This window comes from Lepisosteus platostomus, chromosome 11 (genome assembly GCF_059453375.1).
Source record: "Lepisosteus platostomus isolate fLepPlt1 chromosome 11, fLepPlt1.hap1, whole genome shotgun sequence".
NCBI lineage: Eukaryota > Metazoa > Chordata > Actinopteri > Semionotiformes > Lepisosteidae > Lepisosteus > Lepisosteus platostomus.
Window position 1 is genome coordinate 32,598,251 of NC_142621.1, and position 22,019 is coordinate 32,620,269.

The 22,019-nt window shown below is 49.7% G+C and overlaps 1 protein-coding gene across 18 annotated transcripts in view; it reads left to right on the forward strand.

Moving 5' to 3' along the window:
• Positions 1 to 22,019, forward strand: part of prrc2c (proline-rich coiled-coil 2C) — a 37,896-nt gene that overhangs the window by 4,036 nt on the left and 11,841 nt on the right. For 6 of the 18 annotated variants that reach the window (XM_088599222.1, XM_088599221.1, XM_088599236.1 and 3 more), the window contains exons 2-21: positions 3,005 to 3,175; positions 3,752 to 3,929; positions 5,700 to 5,833; positions 6,475 to 6,609; positions 8,142 to 8,458; positions 9,398 to 9,480; positions 10,026 to 10,165; positions 10,810 to 10,897; positions 11,197 to 11,380; positions 11,891 to 12,431; positions 13,139 to 13,311; positions 14,078 to 14,330; positions 14,858 to 15,068; positions 15,445 to 17,862; positions 19,068 to 19,276; positions 19,707 to 19,867; positions 20,145 to 20,439; positions 20,596 to 20,681; positions 20,940 to 21,134; positions 21,534 to 21,791. In XM_088599222.1, the coding sequence (XP_088455348.1) occupies positions 3,061 to 3,175; positions 3,752 to 3,929; positions 5,700 to 5,833; positions 6,475 to 6,609; positions 8,142 to 8,458; positions 9,398 to 9,480; positions 10,026 to 10,165; positions 10,810 to 10,897; positions 11,197 to 11,380; positions 11,891 to 12,431; positions 13,139 to 13,311; positions 14,078 to 14,330; positions 14,858 to 15,068; positions 15,445 to 17,862; positions 19,068 to 19,276; positions 19,707 to 19,867; positions 20,145 to 20,439; positions 20,596 to 20,681; positions 20,940 to 21,134; positions 21,534 to 21,791 (6,174 nt within the window). In that variant the 5' untranslated portion in view covers positions 3,005 to 3,060. The remainder of the gene's footprint in view (positions 1 to 3,004; positions 3,176 to 3,751; positions 3,930 to 5,699; positions 5,834 to 6,474; positions 6,610 to 8,141; positions 8,459 to 9,397; positions 9,481 to 10,025; positions 10,166 to 10,809; positions 10,898 to 11,196; positions 11,381 to 11,890; positions 12,432 to 13,138; positions 13,312 to 14,077; positions 14,331 to 14,857; positions 15,069 to 15,444; positions 17,863 to 19,067; positions 19,277 to 19,706; positions 19,868 to 20,144; positions 20,440 to 20,595; positions 20,682 to 20,939; positions 21,135 to 21,533; positions 21,792 to 22,019) is intronic. The other 12 variants (XM_088599223.1, XM_088599227.1, XM_088599235.1 and 9 more) reach the window with 9 other exon arrangements.

Genomic DNA, 22,019 nt, shown 5'->3' on the forward strand with positions numbered 1-22,019 from the left:
CGCCTGGCTGGCGGAGCTTGTGCCATGTATGATATGTTGAAACATTTGAAGTTGTGTTTTAGACCATAGGTTTGCAAGTTCTGAAAATCCTGTGAAAGTAGAACTTTTTTTTGTCTGTTTTTTTTGTGGGAGAAAGAAGGAATTATTTGGTTAAGTGGGCATAAGGCCTTTAAGACCAAATGCTTATATGCCACTGCCATGGTTTTTATCATGTTGCTGAGATCTGAGATGCAGGTCTTGGTGAACCCCAGCCTTAAGCCTTTCTGTCCAGTGCACTGAAAATGAAGCCGATGAAAGCTGGGTAGAACTTCTATCCTCTTCTCAGCACCTTGGATGTGGGTTCCAGCACTTCCCATGAAAGGCTCGGATTCCGTCTCTGCTGGAGTTCAGGGGTCTCTCCTGCCTGCAGGAGAGACCCCTGAACCCCTCTGTAGGGGTGTACAGTCTTCACATCTGCCTGGCAGCTCAGGGGTGAAAGTGAGCTAAGCCTAACCCACGAGGAAGGTAGAGAGTTAGACACTGGAGCTGGGCGGATGGGGGATATGTTCTGTCTCGGTGTCCCCACTGTCCCGTCCCGCCCTCCCAGAGACTCGCTGGTGTGCTGGCTGGGAAGGATGTCTCCTCTCCGTTTCCCAGAGTGGCCTTGAGCTGCTTTTAATACCCTTCGTCAGCACAGTTGAAATTGGAGTGCCCCGCCCCAGCAGACCGAGTGGTTTTTGCACCTGCAATCAGTGCATCGGCTCTGCTAATGATTTTTCTTATGGTATGTGGTTGGGGGCATGTTAATCAGGATTGACCATGATCGGTGTATAATGCTTTATACTGTAGCTTAAGCGTGTGGAATATGACGCTTATCGCATGAGCCTCAACACTATTTTTAATTTTTTGTTTTGTTGCAAAACAGTGAGGGCTAGTGCATTTGATTGTTTTGATTAGTTTTCAGTGCAAACATTGTAATGCTACTTTGGAAGTGGCCTAGTTCTGGCCAGCACACAGAAGGTCAGGAAAAGGGATGTAGTAATTCTTCTCATTGGCAAGGTGGGGAGAGGTGTGTGTGTGTGTGGCCTTTTGACAGTAGCGATTGTGACCTCCTTGGCTTGTGTTGTCATGGCTGGACCGATGCCTCCCTTTTTTTTACTGCAGCGATTCAGCTGGGAACGCGTCCTTGACTGCCCTGCTCGTTCTAGCACGCTTTATCTTGCCATGGTGACAGTGGCTGTCGGCTCAGCGCAGGGGAAGAGGGATTGATGCTCTCCAGAAAAATCTGTGCGCTCAGTCCCCAGCTCCCAATAATGACTGAACAGGAGTAAAATTGTGTTATCGTTTGCTGCAGCGTGTCGGTGGTGAAGCATGCAGGATGCCTTGCGCCGCCGGCTGGACCACCTGTCTGCACTTCGGAGAGCAGTGAGAGAGGGCAGTCTTAGCGAAGTGTGGAGTGAGGGAAGTGCAGCACTCCGGCAGGCAGACAGCGGCGAGGCTATGAATTATTGAATAGCCTCCATGTGCTTTGCAGGAGACTCCCAGCCCAGACACTGTCACTCTTGCACTCATATAAGCAGTAGCCATAGCAACCTGACATGCTTCATTGATTCAAACAATGGTGTTTTAAAGCTGCAGTGCCCCATGCTGGTTGTAACATTGTGCTATAATACTGTTTGCTTTCCTTCTTCTCTCCCCAGTATTCGCGTTACTACAGGAGAAAATCAGAACAGTTACCAAATGAGAGGAGGCTATTCAGCACGTATTCAGATTCAGGACCACGCTTGCTTGCGCGTTAGTAGCTTCTCAATGCTAGGATCGTACCCTGCTCTTTCTCAGAAGAGCCTGGGGAGTTTGTTTTGACAGCCAGGCTAGATAGATGGATAGTTTGCTTCTTAATTTTAATGTTTCACTCTTAAGCTGCATGCGCACTGAGAGTCAGTATGCTATCGGGAGTTCATTTATTCACACAGTGCTGATCAGGTGAATTTGGTACCTTTTATACCAGATCTTTACATTTTTACATGAATAATATTGTATTTCTAGATAAAGTGATACATTAGTAATTGTCCTTATTTTCACTATTTTCCGTTAGTATGACTCTTAAAATTCAATCAGTCATTACTAGACAGTCTCATTTTAGTGGGAGTTGTTCATAGTTTTGTTAAGCATATTTCATATTCATCCATTTGTTGTGCACTGCATTTCCATCTTGTTGAAAAATATTGCATTAGTGTCTTGTTCAGCTACTGCCAAGTATAAATGTACCTCTTAAAAAAAACTAAGGCTACATTTGGAAGCTGCAGTGCTCTGGTGCACCTTAGTCTTGGTTCTGGGAGAACTGGAGAGCAGTGTCACCTGTAAAGTCTACTTTAAACCTTTTCTTCTGGCCTCCAAGCCTTCCTATTCCTGATGGCCTGTTTGAGGCAGCCTGGGTGTCGTTCATGAGCGCTTGATCGTTTCTTCATGCATTCATCTCCAAACAAACTGTGCTGAGCACTGAAAAACATCTGAGGGTGAACTTGCCCTAAGTGCTTCAGCTCTTTTGTTCTGTGTGTAGTTTTCTGAATGCCTGGTGTTTTCTCTTCCGATGAAGTGTCTTCACTGGTGTGCCCAGGGAGGTCTTCTGGCTTGGTGTGGCTCATTGCATCAGTTTTCTGTCAGAAGTGCGCCAGTACTTACAAAACTTTGTACATTGTGTAAGTTGCCCAGCTTAATGGTGTCTGCGTAACGGAGTGAACAGTAGCGCTCATCGAGCTGTCCTGTCCATATTTTGATTTCATCAGTGTACTTGCACTGAAGACAAGAAATTCTTTAGCTGAGTGTATCTTGCAAAAACACTTTGTGTGTGTCTTGGAAAACTTGCCGGTAACGTACTAGTTGATTAATGTAACTGTTCTGTTTCGTTATGCATTGCTCTCTTTTTGCATTGATAAGTAAATTTGCAGTGGGGAGGCTGTACTGGAATCAGACTGGTGCCCCTGGCCTGGCGCTTACTTTGTGCCTCTTTGTCCGTCCCTGACAGGGGGCTGGTTCTGAGGGGAGAGGCCGGGGTATCAGACTCAATGAGTTTCCAGCGAAATGTCCGAGAAGTCAGGGCAGAGCACCAAGGCAAAGGATGGCAAGACCAAGTACGCAACCCTTAGCCTCTTCAACACCTACAAAGGCAAGTCGCTGGAGACCCAGAAAACTGCAGGTGAGCCAGGTTTAACTCCCTTCGTACACTTTCACGACTGTTTCAGGAGCGCTGGCTGTGTGTAAGAGCAGTGCCACTGGACAGTAGAGGCTGTGCCTCTGTAACCCTGTATTATAGTTTGAGGGCTTGTATGAGCTTCCTGAATAGCTAATTGCAAACGTATGGATTGCTTGGTGAGGTTGTGAGTGTGTGTGTGTGTGCACGTATGCAGTTTGTGTGACCACGGTTAACTGTGTTCATTTGTGGGTTCACCTAGGTTTGTGCGCAGTGGGCTGCTGTGCGCCCATGTGAGTGTAGTGTTGAATGTCTGCGAGTGTGTGTGTGTGAGTGTAGTGTTGAATGTCTGCGAGTGTGTGTGGGAGTGTAGTGTTGAATGCCTGGGAGTGTAGTGTTGAATGTCTGCGAGTGTGTGTGTGAGTGTAGTGTTGAATGTCTGCGAGTGTGTGTGTGTGAGTGTAGTGTTGAATGTCTGCGAGTGTGTGTGTGTGAGTGTAGTGTTGAATGTCTGCGAGTGTGTGTGTGTGAGTGCATGCCGGTTGTTGCCGTCCTGAGTGTGTCTTGTGCTGTCGCCCGCAGTGGCCGCCAGGCATGGGCTCCAGAGTTTGGGAAAGGTTGCCGTCAGCAGGCGCATGCCCCCCCCGGCCAACCTGCCGAGCCTGAAAGCCGAGAACAAGGGGAACGACCCGAACGTCAACATCGTCCCCAAGGACGGCAGCGGCTGGGCCTCGAAGCAGGATCAGCCCGCCGACGAGCGGTAAGAGCTGGGCGCCGCTGCCCTGGGAAGATCCCGCCATTGTCACGGGTGGGACCACGGGACGTGCAGGCTCTCTACACCTGTTTAAATATCCACACCTTGAGATTTACGCAATGGTATAATTCTACCAAAGTCCACACCTGAAGAGCGCTCCAAAGTGTTGCATTTTTTACCTTTTCTGGTTTTCAACCTGCGCTTAACAACTGCTTGTTCTTTTGCTCAGCTTTCTACTTTCCACCTACTGGTGTATGACCTACCGACATACCGTGATGGATGCATATGAAACTGTTTATATTGGAGGTGGTACGCTTCATTACAGTAGATACTGGAGCGTTAAGAAAAAACATTTTTCTTGAAATAAGAATAAGTCTGGATGTATAAAACCTACCTGAATTCATAATCAAAATAGCAATTTAGAATGGCCGCTTCCCTATAAAGCTTTGTTTCAAACCTTTTTAACAGCAGTGAAGAAGGTCATTCTCCTTATTAATTACATCCCAGTATCCACTAGGTGTTGAAAGTTGTGAAAAATATTCCTCAGAAATTTACAGACGAGAGGAGGAAAATGATCCCCATCTTTTTTGGCTGTAGATTATTTGATCTTGTCCATCTGTTCTGTGACGGATCTAGTTTTAATCCGCATGTGAGTCGGTTGTTCATGCTGCCTTTTGTAATAAGTTGCATTGCTGTCAGTTACCAGGAAGTGCCAAAAAAAACACTTCTTTGACAAGGCTGCTGCTGGCCAAGAGCGCCATCAGGTAGTAGTATTTTAAAAAAGTGCTCATGGAGAAATTACAAATATTTTTGCAAGATCATGCCATTTAAAGTGCCAGGATTCTTCTGGCTGCTGTAATGGAACTTTAAAGGTCATGCATTACGGGGATTGTACATTGACAGCCTTCCTAGGAGATATGTACAGATTTGAGATGGAAGTTGAGTGCACATTTAGAGTGCACACACCCAATCTTTTCTTCTGTTGCTACGGAGACATAGGACTCCTGCTGAGCACCCAGTCTGTTCTCTAAACACTTACCCTGTTTTGTGCCTTATCAGGAGGTGTTTTAGTAAAGTGTCATTTTAGCATTGAAACATGCACCATGTCCTGAGTCCTTCCCTTACAGAGTGATTCCTGTCTTTGTCTCCTGCCAGTTTTTCCTCTCGGGTCTCAGTTGTCTTTGTTGTGTTTTGTGTATTCTGTTAAAACCTTGGGATTTAAAAAAAAAACAGGCCACTGTTATGATGTGTAGTTTTGCTTACGTTTGGTGTAAGCTGGGCTTTTTAAAGCTGTAAAAGAACACAGCTGGGTAATTTTAACTGATTTTTATCTCTACTGATTCTCATGCCCGATGTAAGCAGGGACCTTATGTGAAGATGTCAAAGTGGCTTAGTAATCCTTCTGAAATGTTGAGATGCCCTTTTGAAGTTATCTGCCGAGTGCTTCTTGTCATGTTTAGTGTAGTAACACCTGTGCCTGGAATACAGCCTGTTCCTGTCACCCATGCTGTATTCTGCCAGTGGGGTTCGAACCCCTGGCTGCTTTATACTAAACCCAGGGGGGCAGATCTGACCTGTTTCTGTTCAGGGGATTAGGGGAAACTGGTAAACCTCGAGGAAACCTCAAATTCCACATAGAAGCTCTTCCAGCGCTGAATTGAACCCAGCATCTTGAAGGAACGGCAGCACGCCCTACCACGCCCCCCCCTTCCGCCTGCCATGCTTGTGAAAGGAATCTAAAACACGGGATTCTAAAGCCTTTTCTGTTTGTTTCAGACAACAGGAGACCCCCCCTCCTCCTCCTCCTCCTCCTCCCCCCCAGCCCAAACCAGGGGCTCCTCAACCCCAGGAGGGACCAGCAGGGGCCAGTCGGTCCTGGGCCAGTAACAGGCAGCCCAGCCAGGCAGACGGTAGGTCCGCTTCATTCCTAATCGTGTGATCGCCCCGGATCTGTGGGTACCCGACACAGGCCGGGATGAGACCAGATGGGTTGCTGGCGCCATGTGCCACAGCCATGGGCAGTTTGGGTTTCTTTCTTTGATTTACACGCTTATCGAGTGCTGACACAAGTCAAGAGAAGAGTCTTTGTATCAATTGAAAAATACTGCTGTGCACTAGCACATGTAGTGTTTGCTCTGCAGTTGGTTCCCTGTTTTTTTTTATCTTGCTTCCCTGTTTCATGCTGGGTTAATTCTAGAAATGTTTATTGCACTTTGTCCGGTAGTCATTGAATGAACTTCCCGCGAGACATTTTTTCCTTTTTTTACAAGGTAATGGAAAACTTACAAGGCGCTTTCTGTCCTTTGTTTAGAGAGAATCCTGTGGTGATGAGACTCAAGTTTGTTTGACTTTATAATTCATTATTTTCTTTCACTCCTTCTCATTCAATTAATCTTTGTAAGTTTCTCTTGCGTACATGCACATGTTTTCCATCTGCCTCTGACTAATTTGCAGCCGACAGGAAGACAGCTAGAGCTTCAGATTGTTCTAAAGGTGGTTGGGGATGGGAGGGAGAGCCTGTGCTCAGGGGAGCTGTTGCTTTGTGTTGCAGGGACCCCCAGGGTGAACAGCCACTTCCAGCAGGAGTTCCCTAGCCTGCAGGCAGCTGGAGAGCCTGAGAAACCCGCGGCCGAGAGGGACCAGGAGGAGGAGCCGTACGGACCTGGACCGAGCCTGAGACCGCAGAGTGAGTGGCGCCACAGTTAGTGGACTTGTGAGGTCCCTGCCCTCGACTAAGGAGCTCCCGAGTCTGGCTTCTCATGACGCGTGGTGTCCGTGTAGAAGCAGCATACATGTTGAGCAAAACGCAAACAGAGGTCTGGTTGTGTTCTTATAAAAGATAAGTAATGAAAACTACTTCATGTGAATAATACGAACTGAAGATCTTTGTCGTAATCCCCATATGTGGGGGTTATATGAGATATTGAAAGCTGAAAAGGTGGTTTTTAGTATCTTTTTACACTTGAACAAAACTGATTTGTGCTTGCAGGCTGATGGAAATGCTCAAAGGGACAGCATCATGCACTCCCACACAACTGTTTAGCTAAGATGTTGTGCAACAAAAGCTGCAGATGGAGTGTTCTAATGTTATTTTGCAATCAACAGGGGTTTCTGAGTATAGATCTCTTCAGATTCATTAACCTTTTAGTCCTGAGTGCCACTGTTTGTGCAATAGCTTTACATCCATCCATTTTCTAACTGATTCTTCCAATACAGGGTCTCGGGAAAGCTGGAGCCTATTTCAGCGAGCAATGGGCACGAGGCAGGGTATACCCTGGATGGGACACAAGCCCATCTTGGGGCAAGAGCACAGAAACGCACACACTCACACCTAGGGCTGATTTTCCCAGAAGCTATTTAACTTCAACTTGGACTGTTGGAGGAACCTGGAGCACCCAGAGGAAACCCATGTGAACATGGGGAACAAACATAGAAACACCACGCAGATAGCAACCCTGGTCTGGAGCTGAACCCAGGGCACCAGCACTGTGAGACGGCAACGCTAAACACTTCACCGCCATCACCTGTAGCGCTACATGTGTTAAATTTCCTTAAAATTAAATATACCTCAGATGCATCAAGGCAACTGTACAATCCTAAGTGTAGAGATAAAAAGCATTTTTTTCCTCAGTAACCCAGCTAACCATAGTAAATTAACTAATCAATTCTAGTAATCACAATATCTTTAATGGATGTGAACATTGTACCACTGAAATTTTGGCCATCGAATTACATAATAGTTACCACTGCTCTGGAATCAGTCCCGAGCAGAGCAATTGGACACATTCCTAGGCTTAAAAATAAGTCCCCCTCTGACGTGGTAAAAGAATGACTTCTTTAGAATATTACTAGGGAATCTGATTCAGCAGAGCAGCAGAGGCAAACCTGTACATTGAACCTCTGTGATGAGCTATGTGCTTCTTTTTTGCTATATTAATTTCTTGCATTAAGCACCAATATCCTGCTAATCTTGTAGCAAGTTACCAGTTTCCAAGTGTTGGTGTCTGAAAATACACCAGAAATTGTTCTTCAGTTTTAGTCTTCCAGTTGAACCTGCGTATTATAAAATAGGGACTGCATTGAAGAAACCATAACCATATTTTTGAGATCTTAAAATTTGTTTCCGTTCTGAGTGTATTCATTCTGATGTTTAAAACGGGTGACGCTGTGGTCGGGGACCGTACCCTTACTGCAGAATTGTCTTGTGATTTCCTGCAGATGTGGCCAGTTGGCGGGAGGGTGGTGGCAGGAATCTGAACACGGCACCCAGCTCCTCAGAGACGGACAGCAAGGCCGTGGAAGAGGGGGTGGGCGGCAGCACGCCCTCCCCCGTCCCGGAGCCCCCCGATCCAAGCAAGCCCCCCAGCGAGCCGCGGGACAAGCGGGAGGGCCGGGAGAGGCTGCCCCCCTCTGCCCCACCCCCCTCTGCCCAGCCCCTCTCGGCCCCCCAGCACAAGCTCAACGGTGGGCAGCAGCCTCAGGCTAGCGTGGCCCCCCAGTTCCACCCCCAGTTCAGGGGCCTGATGCCATCCTATGTGAGTACTGAGCTGGAGTAGGTTAGACCTGAACCTTCTGTATGGGCTGTAGTAGATAGAACAGTCGATAATTATGATGAACGTTATTTATCATAATTATCATATTCTGGGGCCTTGGCCAGGCCAAAAGGTGAATCTGCGGACCTTGAGGAAAATGTGAATTTATTTAGATGCTACAAGATACAGTTCAGAAGTTGCAAAGTATATCCGCCTTTTTTAGACCTGGATCCTTTAGCCGGTTCTGTCTTTCTCGCTTACCTAGTGTGGCATCTGTTGCAAGGCAGGCTGATCATCTCCCAGCAATCAGATTACATCATGGGACCTCTTGTGTCAGGACTTCGAGTAGCAGGGCAGCACTTGAACTCATCAATTTCAAAAACATTTCAGAAGTGCTAGTTTTGTACTGTATATGTTAACACTTAAGTACATGGCAAAAGTTTTGCTGTGCTGGAGTAGGCAATGATTAGGGGTAATAGCTGCTGCCAGGCTAGTGGGAGATTAGATGAACGCAGGTTGAATAGTGTTGAATCAGCCACACATTCTCAGGAACACACGGACAGCTCCATTTCAGCACTTCATATATTTCAGTTTTGACCTTCCTACTATGGTTTTTTATGTTCGTTATTCAAAATGTATTTTACGTCTTTCCTGTGGGACTCCTCATTTGCATTGTGAGTTAAAACAATCTAGCCTTGTTGTCCGCATGCTACTATTTCTGACCTCGCTGTTTTGCACCACTGACTCTTAAACGTTGAGGTGTTATCGATAATATCAAATTTGCTTAAAATATTAAACCTCTGTCAGTTCTTACCCCCTTACATTTATATACTGTGTAACACGGTTATATTAAAGCGATGTATTTTGTGGAATGCTGTTTATGGATCTACAAGCGAAGGGTAAGCGTGGAATAACATTCCGATAATGTGTATCTTCCCCCAGATGTTCCATGCTTATCCCCGGATGTCATATCCGCCTGTGCAAGGGGCTTACAGATACCCAGTCCAACAGCAAGATGGAGCAAAGTAAGTCCTCTCTGTGCTTCACAGATCACTGCAGTTGCTCTTACACCCTCAGGGGATTAAAGGTGCATCACCCTCTCGATTGTTTTGATCCTCCATTTGACGGGTTTCCAGTCATAAAGTTCACCATTGGCTTCCGGATCCTGATGCTCAGTGTTTCCTTGTTGCTTGTTTCTATGCCCTGGGGGAATTCACTTGTAACACTCCTCCCTGTCCTTTAAAATAATGGAATGAAGTGTGTCTTTGCTCATTCAGGTGTCTTGGATGACTTCACAAGGCTTGATCTGGCATCTTTAAATCTTGATGCTATGGGTCAGATTCTTTTTTTTTCTAATTTGTGTTCAATCATTTCTTGGTTCAGATTCTCAGCGTCTTTAAAGGTTCCTAGGACCTAGTACCTTTAACTTCAAGGCTTACGTTTGAATGTGAAATGCGATTTGATTGAAAGGGGAACAGGAATTGGAGTAGAAGACATGGGTCTTGATCACAACTCTGTTTGTGTCCATTGGTATCTGTGGATCTAATACTCCTTCCTCCTGCGTTGCCAGGGGCCCCAGACCAGCTAACCGCCCACCTCAGTCACACAGCCAGGCATGGTCCCAGGATGCCGACCGGCCCTCCATCATCAGTGCCACAGACCTGAAGGAGCTGGACAACCTGGACACTGATGCCGATGAAGGCTGGGCAGGTGAGAGTCTGGGGACAGGGGATGCAGGTCAGCAGACAGGGTGGAGCTGTGTGGACTTGGTGCTACAACATGGAGAGAAGAGGCGGGGATCTTGCTTGTCCTACAAAACCAGGGGTTGTTGCCAACTTTATTTCCATCCCTGTTACTGAAATGAGGTTAGAAAATGTCTTGAAAAGGTGATGGTAAACTGTGACGGAAGGCAACGGGATTGATTTGACACAGCTAGTCTTTCCATTCAATAAAATATTGACGTCATCATTTTCTCTTCTTTAGATCCACATTACGAAGATAATTGTTTCACAGAGGTTTCATTTGCTACATTGTGATCATACTAGGGCATTATAGAATAGGTCTCAAACTTAAAGCTTGGAGATATCAAAGGTTTGATCAGGGCTCAGGTCAGTCACAACTGGAGCAGAGAGGCGAATGTGATTTGAGGATAGAGAATGTAGAGAAGTCAATGTGGAAGGGATAAAAGCCAGGGGGAAATATGAAAGCATCTCCTAACGTATAGAAAATGTGATCCACAGTGGCTGTTGAAGTATAGAGAAGGCATGCTAATAATTTAAAAAAAAGTATTAAAGATAAGCACTGGAGCTTTGTTGTAATGGTAAATTTGTTCTGTCTGTCTGCTGGATGGTCAGGAGCCCAGATGGAGGTGGACTACACTGAAAAGCTCAACTTCAGTGATGATGAGGAGAACCAGTCTGGGAAGGACAAAGGAGATAACTGGTGAGTGGTCTGGAGTTTTTCAGACTGTAGGCGGTCTTACTGTTCTTACTCTACCTAGGTGGATGATGTGTTCTTGGTCGGAGTCTTTATGACGTGTTAGTTAATGTGTAAACCACCAGCACGGATGTCTTAGTACCACATTTATAATGGGATGTATATTAGATGAGATGCTCATTCTCATTACAGAAACAGCTTCTCTTCATTTCTAAACTTAAATTAGTCCATCAGCATAGTCATTCAAAGGAGTGGGGAATTCTCACTGTGTATATGAGAGCTTAACGCTTTGCCCTGTGCCACAGGGAGTGGGTGAACAAGGTGGATGGCCTGCGTTCGCGTGGCTCGGAGGGAACGGAGGGGTGGAAGGAAGGCGGCGAGGACAGGGCGAGCGGCAAGGCCTCCAGGGGCGACACCGGAGCGCATAGGCCCCCCTCCCCCACCAGCAGAGGGCAGTACAACAAGGGCAGTCAAGCCCTCGAGTACCAGGTGAGCAGGAGCCCCCGGGACCTGCAGGCAGAAATGTGACTTACCTCCCCCCGCCTTGAGGGAGGTGGGTGCTGCTTGTCTGTCTGCTTGTAGTTGGACCTTTTCCAGACAGTGGCTCTGAGAGGTGTCGCAATACCGGTCTGCCTGCTGCAGCAGTGAAACAGGGAAGGTGCGAAAACTGGTACCTGACAGAGGTGTGACGTAATCGCAAGGCTTTCAGCAAAAGAAACGGAATTACTAGAGTGCGTCAAACTCGAGTTTATTAGAAAGGCACGTTTTGTCGAGAAAAGGTGGGGAATCCTCAACTTCAGCCACTGCCCCTTTGTTGCTTTGAATCCACCTCCTGGTCCTGAGACTTGCAGTGATATGCGAGGTCTTTGAAACCATCTTTAAGTACAGTGCACAGATAGCCTGTAGCTTTATTCTTGGTGCTGATTTACCGCGCTGTTGCCCTTACAGTGCACTTTGTCTGCTGTGCTGCTGAGCTAATTCAGCTCCTCCCCTCCGTAGGCTGCAGGGCGTGTCTCGGTGGCCGGGGGGCCGCGGGCCGGGAAGCCCAGCTCCTCGACGCTCCCCGCCACAGAGGAGGACGCGGAGGCGTGGCGGCAGAAGCGGAAGAAGCAGTCGGAGCTGTCGGAGGCGGTGGAGCGCGCCCGGCGGCGCCGCGAGGAGGAGGAGCGCCGCATGGAGGAGCAGCGGCTGGCCGCCTGCGCGGAGAAGCTCAAGAGGCTGAACGAGAAGCTGCGGGGCCCTGAAAGGCAGCCCTCCCCCACCCCCGCCCCCGTCCCCGCCCCGCAGAACGAGGGGGATGCCGCCGCCGCCGCTGTCGTCGCCGCCACCGCCCCTGAAGCCCCACCGGCCCCGGCGCCCGCGCCGCTGCCTACCCTCGACGAGGGGGAGTCCAGAGGAGAGGGGCCAGAGGAAGAGCCCCAGCCCGCGCCGCCCCCGCCCAGCTCCCTGGACAGGAGCGAGGGAGAAGGGCCCGTGACGGAGGAGAGCGCGGGAGAGCGAGGCCCCAGGAGAGACTGCTGCAGTGCGGAGGAGAATAGAGGTGAGGGGGCAGCAAAATCAGCTCCTGTCCTTTGTTTTCAATTGTGATGCTGTATACTACTGCATCTGCTGTGATTAAGAAAACAACACGTTGCTGCTCGGGAAGAGGCGGTAGCAGGTTTGGTTCTTGGGGATAATAATACATTTTCATACACTTAACAGCTGAGGGGAGAGCATCGCCCAGAAGTTGCTTGGTATTGACACATCACCTCATGAATTTATTCGTCCTGTTACATTGCATGGCTTTGAAAGTTGGAACTGGGATTCCTGGATTCTAGCAGTAACTAAGTATCAGTGCATGTTGGACAGAAGTCGGGAATTATTTCTTTACACGCAGAGTTGTAGGAGTGAAGCTGTCGTTCTGTTGAAGTTAATTCTCAGAGGTCCTTAAATGTCTAGATCAGGAGAAATAAGCTGGAGAAAACAAATGTGCAAGATTGAATGCCCAGGCCTCCTCTAATTTGTACGTACCTCTCTGTTCTTTGGTTCCTTTCTAAATCCTAGTTAAACCAAACTGTCGAAACAGTTAGCTTTCAATATCCTGGATTCTCATGTTTTCTTTGTGATGACGAAATCAACACTTCTGTAAATACTTGTTAATGACAGTGCATGTGTGGCATCTTGATCTTGGTACAGCTAAAGGTACAGCCAGTGTCCAGTTTCTAGATTACTAGGCCATTGACAGAGGTTTCCCTGGCCTGTTTTCAGTGGAGGAGCCCCTGACTACCGTTTCCCACCTGGATCAGCCGAACAACGAAGACCCACCTGCCCTGACCCACGAGACCGAGGGCGAGCCAGGGGCGCCGTTGCGTCCTTCCATTACCTCTGGATACTCCAAGCAGTTCCAGAAATCCCTGCCTCCTCGCTTCCTCAGGCAGCAGGTACTGATGGGATACATGTGCTTCCTGCTTTTCAGCTCCTTTCAGAATCTGCTAATTCTTAGTTATGTCACTCACTTTTTTTTCAATGGTAATTAATTCCTTTGTCCGGCATATTTCAAAGATACCTGTAAATTGGCAAAGGGGGCAGAAATATTTGTCACTCTCCTTTCTAATTTTGCCTAAAGACTTGAATTTCTTTTTTAATTATGGAAAGACTTTGTTAGTCTCTTAGTGATCACTCCCATGTCTTGTAAAATGCTGGTTTTTGAATAGTTACACACCAGAAGCGGTCTTTAAATGAATAAAGCAAATTGCTGGTTTGCTGTATGTGAAACGTTATTTTCACTGTCATGCAATGAAATATGTGTGTTCCTATGCAACATTTTAAGGACTGCAGTGAATTGTCATCTTTGATCTTCCGTGTTTTAGAATACATGGAAATGAATGAAAATTCAAACCTTTTGTCATACAGTTTCTGATTGAATTAATGTAGATAGACATTATATGAGGCATTAAAACTGCAGTAGATGTTTCTGGATAAAATTAATAAAAATGAAGCTTTGAAACAGAACAGTACAGGTAGCAGATTAGCTAATAAATACAAATTTCAACTCTAAAAGTTATAAATCACATTTTTACAGTATTAGTTGAAAGTAATAAAGTCTGTGTATGTCTGTGTATTGTTTTTGGATGTGTACGTAGGATCTTTTCTCCTTGCACCCTTTCCTGTTTGTTCTTGTGTTGAATCGGTGTGGCTCTGTCCCAGGAGCAGCTGAAGCAGCAGCAGCAGCAGCAGCAATGGCAACAGCAGCAGCAGCAGCAGCAGGGCAGTGCCGTTTCTCCCACGGGGGCAGCAGTGCCCCCTCCCCAGCACCGCTCCCTGTACCAGCCTCTGGGGCCACACCACCAGCACCTGGCCTCCATGGGCTTCGACCCTCGCTGGCTGATGATGCAGTCCTACATGGACCCCCGTATGATGTCGGGGCGTCCTCCTATGGACATGCCGCCAATGCACCCAGGTACACGGCCACCCCCTTCACCCACCCTTCCTTCACACAGGGCAGATTATTTTCTGCGTTTCATCTAGTGGCACAGCAGAGTATAGCTAATGGCTGCATCACTGGTGCTCCCCCCTGTCCTCAGATTGCAGCACTTTAATGGTCATCCTCACTTTTTGTTCTGTTCATGCAATGCTGGAAATTCCCGGCGTTTTTTTTCCACCCCTCCTCCCTCCTCTGCTGGAGGCCGAGCCTTGCATACATACTGGCACCATGCCATTATTGACTTATAAAGCTGCTTTTTGTCAGGTACATTTTGTGGACCTTGATGAGAACACAACTGGCATGCTTGAATTTATTATTCAGGATTTTTTCCCTTTTCAGTTTTGTTTGTGTTTGTGGTGGTGGCAGTAGCATTTATGGTATTTATGGGCTAACCAGTTGTCCTGTCCAGTGGGTTGACAAGCCAGTGTTATTGCTCTGTCAATAGGAAACATTTCCCTTTCAGCCTGGGACCAGACCTGATGGGTGTTCTTATGTCCGCACAGGGAGGATGCCCCCAAAACAGCTGGTGCGCAGAGACCCAGCAGAAAATGCAGCTTCAGGATCGGACACCTTTGACCACATATCCCGTCCCGTTAGGGAGCACGGACTAGCTGCTGAGCCGCGTATGGTGTGGGGCTCTGAGCCATACACCCAGACTGAGCTCCTGCCTGCTGCTACACCCCCAAAAAGTCAGGAGGAAACCAAGGAATCCAGGTAAGAGCAGGAGTATTAGGGTACCTGTCAGTACTGTATGAGTACTTGTAGATCTTATCTTCTGACCAGTGTTATCACATGCAAATCAGTCATTTATCGCTGTTAGTTGTATCGATGATTGATGTTTAGTCATTGGGTCTGAAAAGATTAAATCTGAACAAGGAGTGTTTTTAGTTCATCACGAAATTAATAACCAGTTAAAGGACTTGCATGAATTTAGTTTCAGCATTAGAATGATCTCTAAAGAAGTGACTTTTGAGGAAATAAGACTAGATTTACTCTTCACCATTCTTCACTTCAAACAGGATACATCTTGAACTTTGCAGCAGATTGCCGTTGAATTTCAGGTCCCTATGGGTCTCTGCTTCTTCCTTAGGCTGGACTCCGCTCTTGAGCTGGAGAGGAGTGTCTCCTCGGTGTACCCCCAGGAGCCCAGCCCCCTGGAGCCCCGCACCAAGTGTGATTTCTTCAGGGATGCGGCCGAGCAGGGGCTTGGCTTCCCCAATCGAGGGCCGGAGGAGCTGCCAGGGCTTCTGCAGCCCGAGAGGGGCCCCCTGGTACCGGTTTATGATCCACAGGAAGCCAGCGTGCCATGTGGAGAGGAGGGAGGGATGATGGGACTGAAGAGGAGCATCTCCCAAGGCTCAAGTCATTCCCTCAAGCTTGACGAGGCCCGCTTTGAAGGTCCATCCGTCTCCCCAAAGACGCTGGGACCGTCGGGAGCAGACGAGGAGCCTGAAGACAAAAAGGAGCCCTTCTCCCAGGGGCCCCCGTCCAGCAGCAGGGCCACTCCACCAGCCGATGGCCCACACAAAGCGGACAAGCTTCCTGTGCCAGCTGCGCCCAAACCAAAGTCGGAGACGCGATGGGGCCCGAGGTCCGGCCCGGGCCGCAGGGAGGGAGCTGGGAACGAGCGCCCTGTGCGCCGTTCGGGCCCCATCAAGAAGCCGGTGCTGCGGGACATGAAGGAGGAGCGCGAGCAGAGGAAGGAGCGCGAGGAGCGGCACGAGCGCGGCGACCGTCCCAGGAAGGACGGCGGTTCTAAAGCCACGTCCGCGCCTCCTGGCGAGAACCAGAAGCCTCCCAGCGAGAGTAAGAGGGAGCCTCCTGCGGCCCCAGATCCAGCTGACCAGCAGAGTGGCACGGCATTAAAAATCAGAGGGCCACAAGGCCCAGCTGGGGTGCCAGGGCTGGCTGCTAGAGACGAGAAAACAGATAAACCCTCGAATGGAGAGAAGGTGCAACCAGAACCCAAACTGCCTTCTAGGAAGGAGTCCAACTTACCTCCCAGGGCCTACCGGAGGGAGGACAGGGACCGGGACCGGGAGAAGGAGAGGGACCGGGAGAGGGACAGGGACCGGGACAGGGACAGGGAGAAGGAGAGGGATCGAGACAGGGAGAGAGACTGGGCCTCAGAGCCGAACTATAGGGGCCGTGGTCGGGGCGAGTACTACTCCCGTGGGCGTAGCTATCGGGGCAGTTATGGCGGTCGTGCTAGGGGAAGCCGGGGTCGGAGCCGAGGGGAGTACCCTTTCAGGGAACCACGCTCCCGGTCAGACCTGCCCCTGGTGGCACCTGGAAACCGCGGTACGGGGTTCAGGCCTAGGGAGGAGAGCGAGACGCGCAGTGAAAGCTCCGACTTTGAGGTGCTGCCCAAGCGACGTCGGCGGCGCGGCTCGGACACGGATTCAGAGAGTGAGGGGCGAGACTCGGCCAGTGACACTGGAGCATCAGACCGCGAGGGCAGTGCCAAGCCCAGCCGGCCACCGCGCAGAGAGTTGGGGGCTCCTGCCCGCCGTGGATCAAAGGCCTTATCGAATTCAACAGGGGGCGCCCCTTTTTGCACTAGTCAGCCGACGGAGAAGCCAGGCTCCCGGGAGGATGAGGCGCGGCCTAAGCCGGGCTTCTTACCCAAGGGAGAGCCCTCCCGACGAGGCAGAGGGGGTATGTACAGCCGCAGGGGCAGCGGTCGGGAGCGCGGAGGCCAGAGGTCGGCCCCTCTCAGGCGGCCGGGCATGAAGGATGCCTCTCAGTGGCCCTCCAGGCCCATGGAGACCTTTCACCCCGAGGAGGCTGAAAACTCCAGGTTGGAAGCCAACGCCTCCGAGCGACGGCCTCCTAAGTTTGAGGCCAAGAAGTTCGGGGAGGCGGGCGGGAGTAGCCGCGAGAGGCCACGCCGGCCCCGGCCAGCACGGCCCCCGAGGCAGGACAAGCCGCCGAGGTTCCGCCGGCTGAAGGAGCGGGAGGCGGCAGTGAAGGCCGGGGAGGAGGGGACCGCCGCGGAGCCCGCGGCCCCAGCCGCCGCCGCCAAGGCCCCCGGGGGAGGCCCCCCCCCGGCGGAGGGGGACGCCGCGCCCGAGCTTGCGCCGGCGGGCGGGGCGGCGCCGGAGGGCGGGTCTACGGCCGTGGCCGCTGGGAGCAAGTCGCCGGATCTGTCCAATCAGAACTCCTCGGACCAGGCCAACGAGGAATGGGAAACCGCTTCCGAGAGCAGCGACTTCAACGAACGGAGAGAGCGAGAGGAGAGGAAGGGCGCCCCCGAATCCGCTGCCGCGGACCCTGCCGCTTCCACAGCCGCCTCCCAGAGCCCCGGGGCGCAGGCGAGGGCGGGAGCGGACAGCGGGCAAACCCCAAAACGCGAGGCGGCTGCCGCAGCCAAGAGGAGCTTCTCCAGCCAGAGGCCCGTGGACCGGCAGAACCGACGGGGGAATAGCGGGCCCAAACCTGGCCGCGGGTACCCAGGGGGGAAGGGCGAGCGCAGAGGAGGATCCGGAACCAAAGTTGGCCGCAGGGGGTGAGTTTCCAAAGTTTGGGGGTTTGGGAGAATTGGAGGGGGAAGATCAGCATTGATCCATGCCTCCAACCAGTTCTCAAAGATTGTACACAGCTTTGGGAATATTACTGCTCTGGCAATTGGAAACTAGTTACTATTGACCCTGGATATCTTGTTTAACAAGAAAAACACAGGGTTCTTAAAGTATTCTTTTCCATTTCAGTCGGTGCTGGTTTTCATAAAGGTTTGTCTTCCACAATTATGATTTAGCAAAATTGTTAATGCTTTGAGGAAGTTAAGCTCCACCTGCTAATGTACATCTCTTCACAACATTTGTTTCTTGTTAAGATATCTGCTCTGTCAGATACTCCCAAGAGCTGGGACTGCTGCTGTCAGTGAACACGTACTCACTTTTTTTCCCTGGCACCCAACTCGTGAAGTGGCATGTTCTTTTCAGTACTGGAGGTGATGGTGTTACTGACCGTTCTTCATGAGGAGAAGGAGGCACTGTGCTCACCTGTGTGCAGAGATGCTCACATCTGCAATGTTTATAGAATCTATATATTTAATCTTTAATAGCTTGTATTTTGTATATATTTTAAGATTTGAAAGTTATTTGTTCAAAGCCAGATGTTGAAGATCCCCTGTTTTTTCATGAATGATTACCAAGAGCTCATTGTAGGAGTTGCAGGAGTAGTCAGTCAAAATGAAGCTGACAAATGGTTCTTGTTAATGTTTCTTCATTCTGGCCTGTCTTTTCTGAATTAATGTACATTTATTAGCATAACAAATTGGCATTTTATGAAAATGAGAAAAACATACACCTTTTATCTCTGCGGTCTTACCCTGCTAAATGATGAATTCTGTTAGAACTCATGGTAAATCATGTATAACATCCTAAACAGTATTCATTAAAATGTTCTCTACGTTTCCGCTTTCCAATTAACAAAATTCAGTCGTTTTCAGACTATCGAGTGAAGCCATACCTTGTTGGGCTGCAAAGACCTGAAAGCTGTGAAGTTGCCTGCATGTTCTAGTGTTCTTGGGGGCACACAGTGAGCATTGCATTGCCGTTTGTGTGGCAGTAGATGCTGGTGTGAGCTGCCAGTAAGCACAGCGTGTGGGTCAGTAGCTAGACCTCCTGTCTTCTTTTCCTCTTCTCTCTCCCTCCCTCCTGTCCTCTCTCTGGCTCTGCCTCCCTCTGTCTCCTCGGCTCGTGTGCTCAGACCGCTCGAGGAGCAGGCTCAGGAACTGACTGCTCTTGATCCAACCAGCAGCGCTGCCGCTCAGAACCCGGATGTGGCCCACGGGGGCTCAGCCCAGCGGCCCGGCAAGGACTCGTCTGCCAAGCGCAAGGAGGAGGCCAAGCAAGCAGCCAAGAAGCCCAAGGAGAAGGCCGACGCGCTGTCCCAGTTCGACCTCAACAACTATGCCAGTCAGTACCCTTGCCCCCTTTCTCGGACAGCTGCTGGAATTTCATACCGTCTTTGTCATTTTGTGTTATTCGGGGGCTGTGGTCACGGGGTGAACTGCACTTGCACTGGGATGTACTTATTGGCCAATGTGCAGCTCAATGATTGCACTTGTCACATACTTAACACTTGAAAGCTTTGTACCTATCCTGAATCGGTTTTTCATTCCTTTCTGCTGTACCTAAAAAACCTGGTCCACATGAATGTGGGATAGTAAAGGGTTTTGAGTCAAAAATGTCGTCATGCATGTAGCTTTAAGCTGTTTTTATGCTTTTACTTTTGGCTAACGTTTAATTCTAGGGTTAAGAGATTAATCTTCTTGAGCAGTCTGAGAAAGCAGTAGGTTTTTCTGAGAAGGAGTCCATTAACTGCTTGAACACCTCATTCTGCCAGGTGTAGTGATCATCGATGACCACCCTGAGGTCACGACCCTAGAGGACCCCCAGTCCAGCGCTAATGACGACGGATTCACAGAGGTGGTCTCCCGGAAACAGCAGAAACGCCTGCAGGATGAGGAGCGCAGGAAGAAAGAGGAGCTCAGCGTGCAGGTGATTGTGGCTCGGAGGAGGGGAGAAGAGAGGGATAATAGGGGGGCTTTGGGGCAGAATCACACCCTTCTGCAGAGGGGAGGTTGGCTCAAAGATGGTCAGGATGCATGTGAGAATTTTGTTGATTGTATTAACATTGTCCAAAAACAGTAGGTTGACAGCTAATCAGTTTAAGACGATTCTTATATCAAGCGTTTTATGTATGTTCCGCCTACAGTATAGTTTGTCTTATGTCTTTCCGCATCTAATGCTTGATTGAAACCTTGTGTGTCTGTTTTGTCAGAACTGGACTAAGAAGGGTTCTGGTGAAAAGAACAGAAGTGGAGGCTCCAAGCTCCCCCCCAGGTTTGCCAAGAAACAGCAGCAGCAGGTGGCACCAGTGAGTCAGCAAACCCAGGCTCCGTCCCAGCCCACCGCCCCTGCCCAGCCACTAGAGGGTGCCGTGCCCTTGCCTGGTGGTCCAGATTTCCCTGGCACTGGAAAGACAATGTCAGCTGGTCAGGCACACAGTGCCCTGGGCACTGAGCTCTGGGAGAACAAGATGGCCAGTTCCGCCGTCCTCACCGACGTCAAGAAACGTAAGTTGGTTATTGATGCAGTCGGCACTGCTTTTCATATTCACTGTCCCATGCGTCTTTTTCACCCTTGACCTGGCCACATGTACGTGTCAGAAGCCTTAAAAAGGCCTGTTATGTTTAAGCAATATAAGTTTGTTAAATTTTGTGCTGTTTCAGTGGGACCCATCAGCCCACCCCAGCCTCCTTCAGTCAGTGCCTGGAACAAACCACTCACTTCCTTCGCTGGCACGGTTACCCCTGAGGTGAGTCCTTCTACAATACAGCCTCCTTCATTATGAGAGCAGGGTGTTTGCTGGCAGGGGTTCCTTCACAGCCTGAGCCAGGACACGGGGGGTGCAAGTGTGACTTCAGACATTCAAATACATAGTGTGTTGCTTATATATATTTGTGTGTTGTATAACAAGAGGCTTATCCATGCTTGTTTTAGTTGTAAATGTCCAGTCCTGTCTGTGGACTGGCTGCTGATTTGCATGATTTACCCAGTGTTTTTTTTGGTGCAGCAGGGGGCCAAGCCTGCTCCTGACGGGGGTGTGGAGATGGGCATGGACAGTATCCAGTTTGGCGCGCCCTCCTCGGCAGGCAGCACCGACAGCGACGGCGTGCCCGCCTTGCTGGAAAAGGGGGCGGAAAAGCTTCCCGAGCCCAAGGAACAGAGGCAGAAGCCGCCTCGGGCCGGGCCCATCAAAGCACAGAAGGTACTAGGGGCTGAGCTGAGCTGCCTGCTTGTGGGCTGTGACAAGTGTTAACTGAAGCCCTTGTCAAAGCGCATCCTGTCTGAATAATCCATCTCGCTGTCCAGTCAGCAAATGGGAAGTCCTGGAGGTACTTGTAAATAGCCAACTGCAATTCTAAGGTTAAACTGTTCGTATGAGGTTGCATTCTTACAAATAACAGTATTAAAAGTTTTTTATCCTGTGTGGGGAAGATTCTTTTCAGGCAAGGAGATCTGTGTATTAACACTTTGCATGGATTGAGTCCTATAAAAGAGCTCAACTTAACTCTTCTTCTCCTTCACTCCCAACCATTCTCCCTTCATTTCCTATATCCCCTTTCTCCTCACTGTCATTCTTCCTTCTCTGCCTCCGCCCTCCAAGCTTCCAGAGCTCAGTCCCCCGGAGAATAAGGAATACAAGCCAGGCCCCATCGGGAAGGAGCGCTCCCTGAAGAACCGGAAGGCAGCGAAGGATGGGAGGCCGGCTGAGGGCGAGGGCACAGAAAAGGGGGCGCCGGGGGCAGGCAGAGGTCCGGACCCCAGTACCCCCAACAAGGACAGCAAAGGTGTTCCGGAGCTGGGGGGCGACATCGAAGGCATGATCACCGTCCCGTCTGCGGAGTACGGGTCTGGGCCCAAGGTACAGCGCCGCCGGACTGGCGGTTACTTTCTTGAGCTGCAGCTCAGTGCGAGGCTGGTGACAGAACTTGCACTGGGGAAACTGTGCAAAGCCTTTTTAGTTCAAGCAGCGCCATGCCCGTCTGTAATATTGCAAGTATAGTATTGTTTTTATCATCATGGTTCTGAGAGCTTGAGGAGAGTTTCCTCTCCTCCACTCGACTCAACAGAGGAACTAGTGTGCATTACA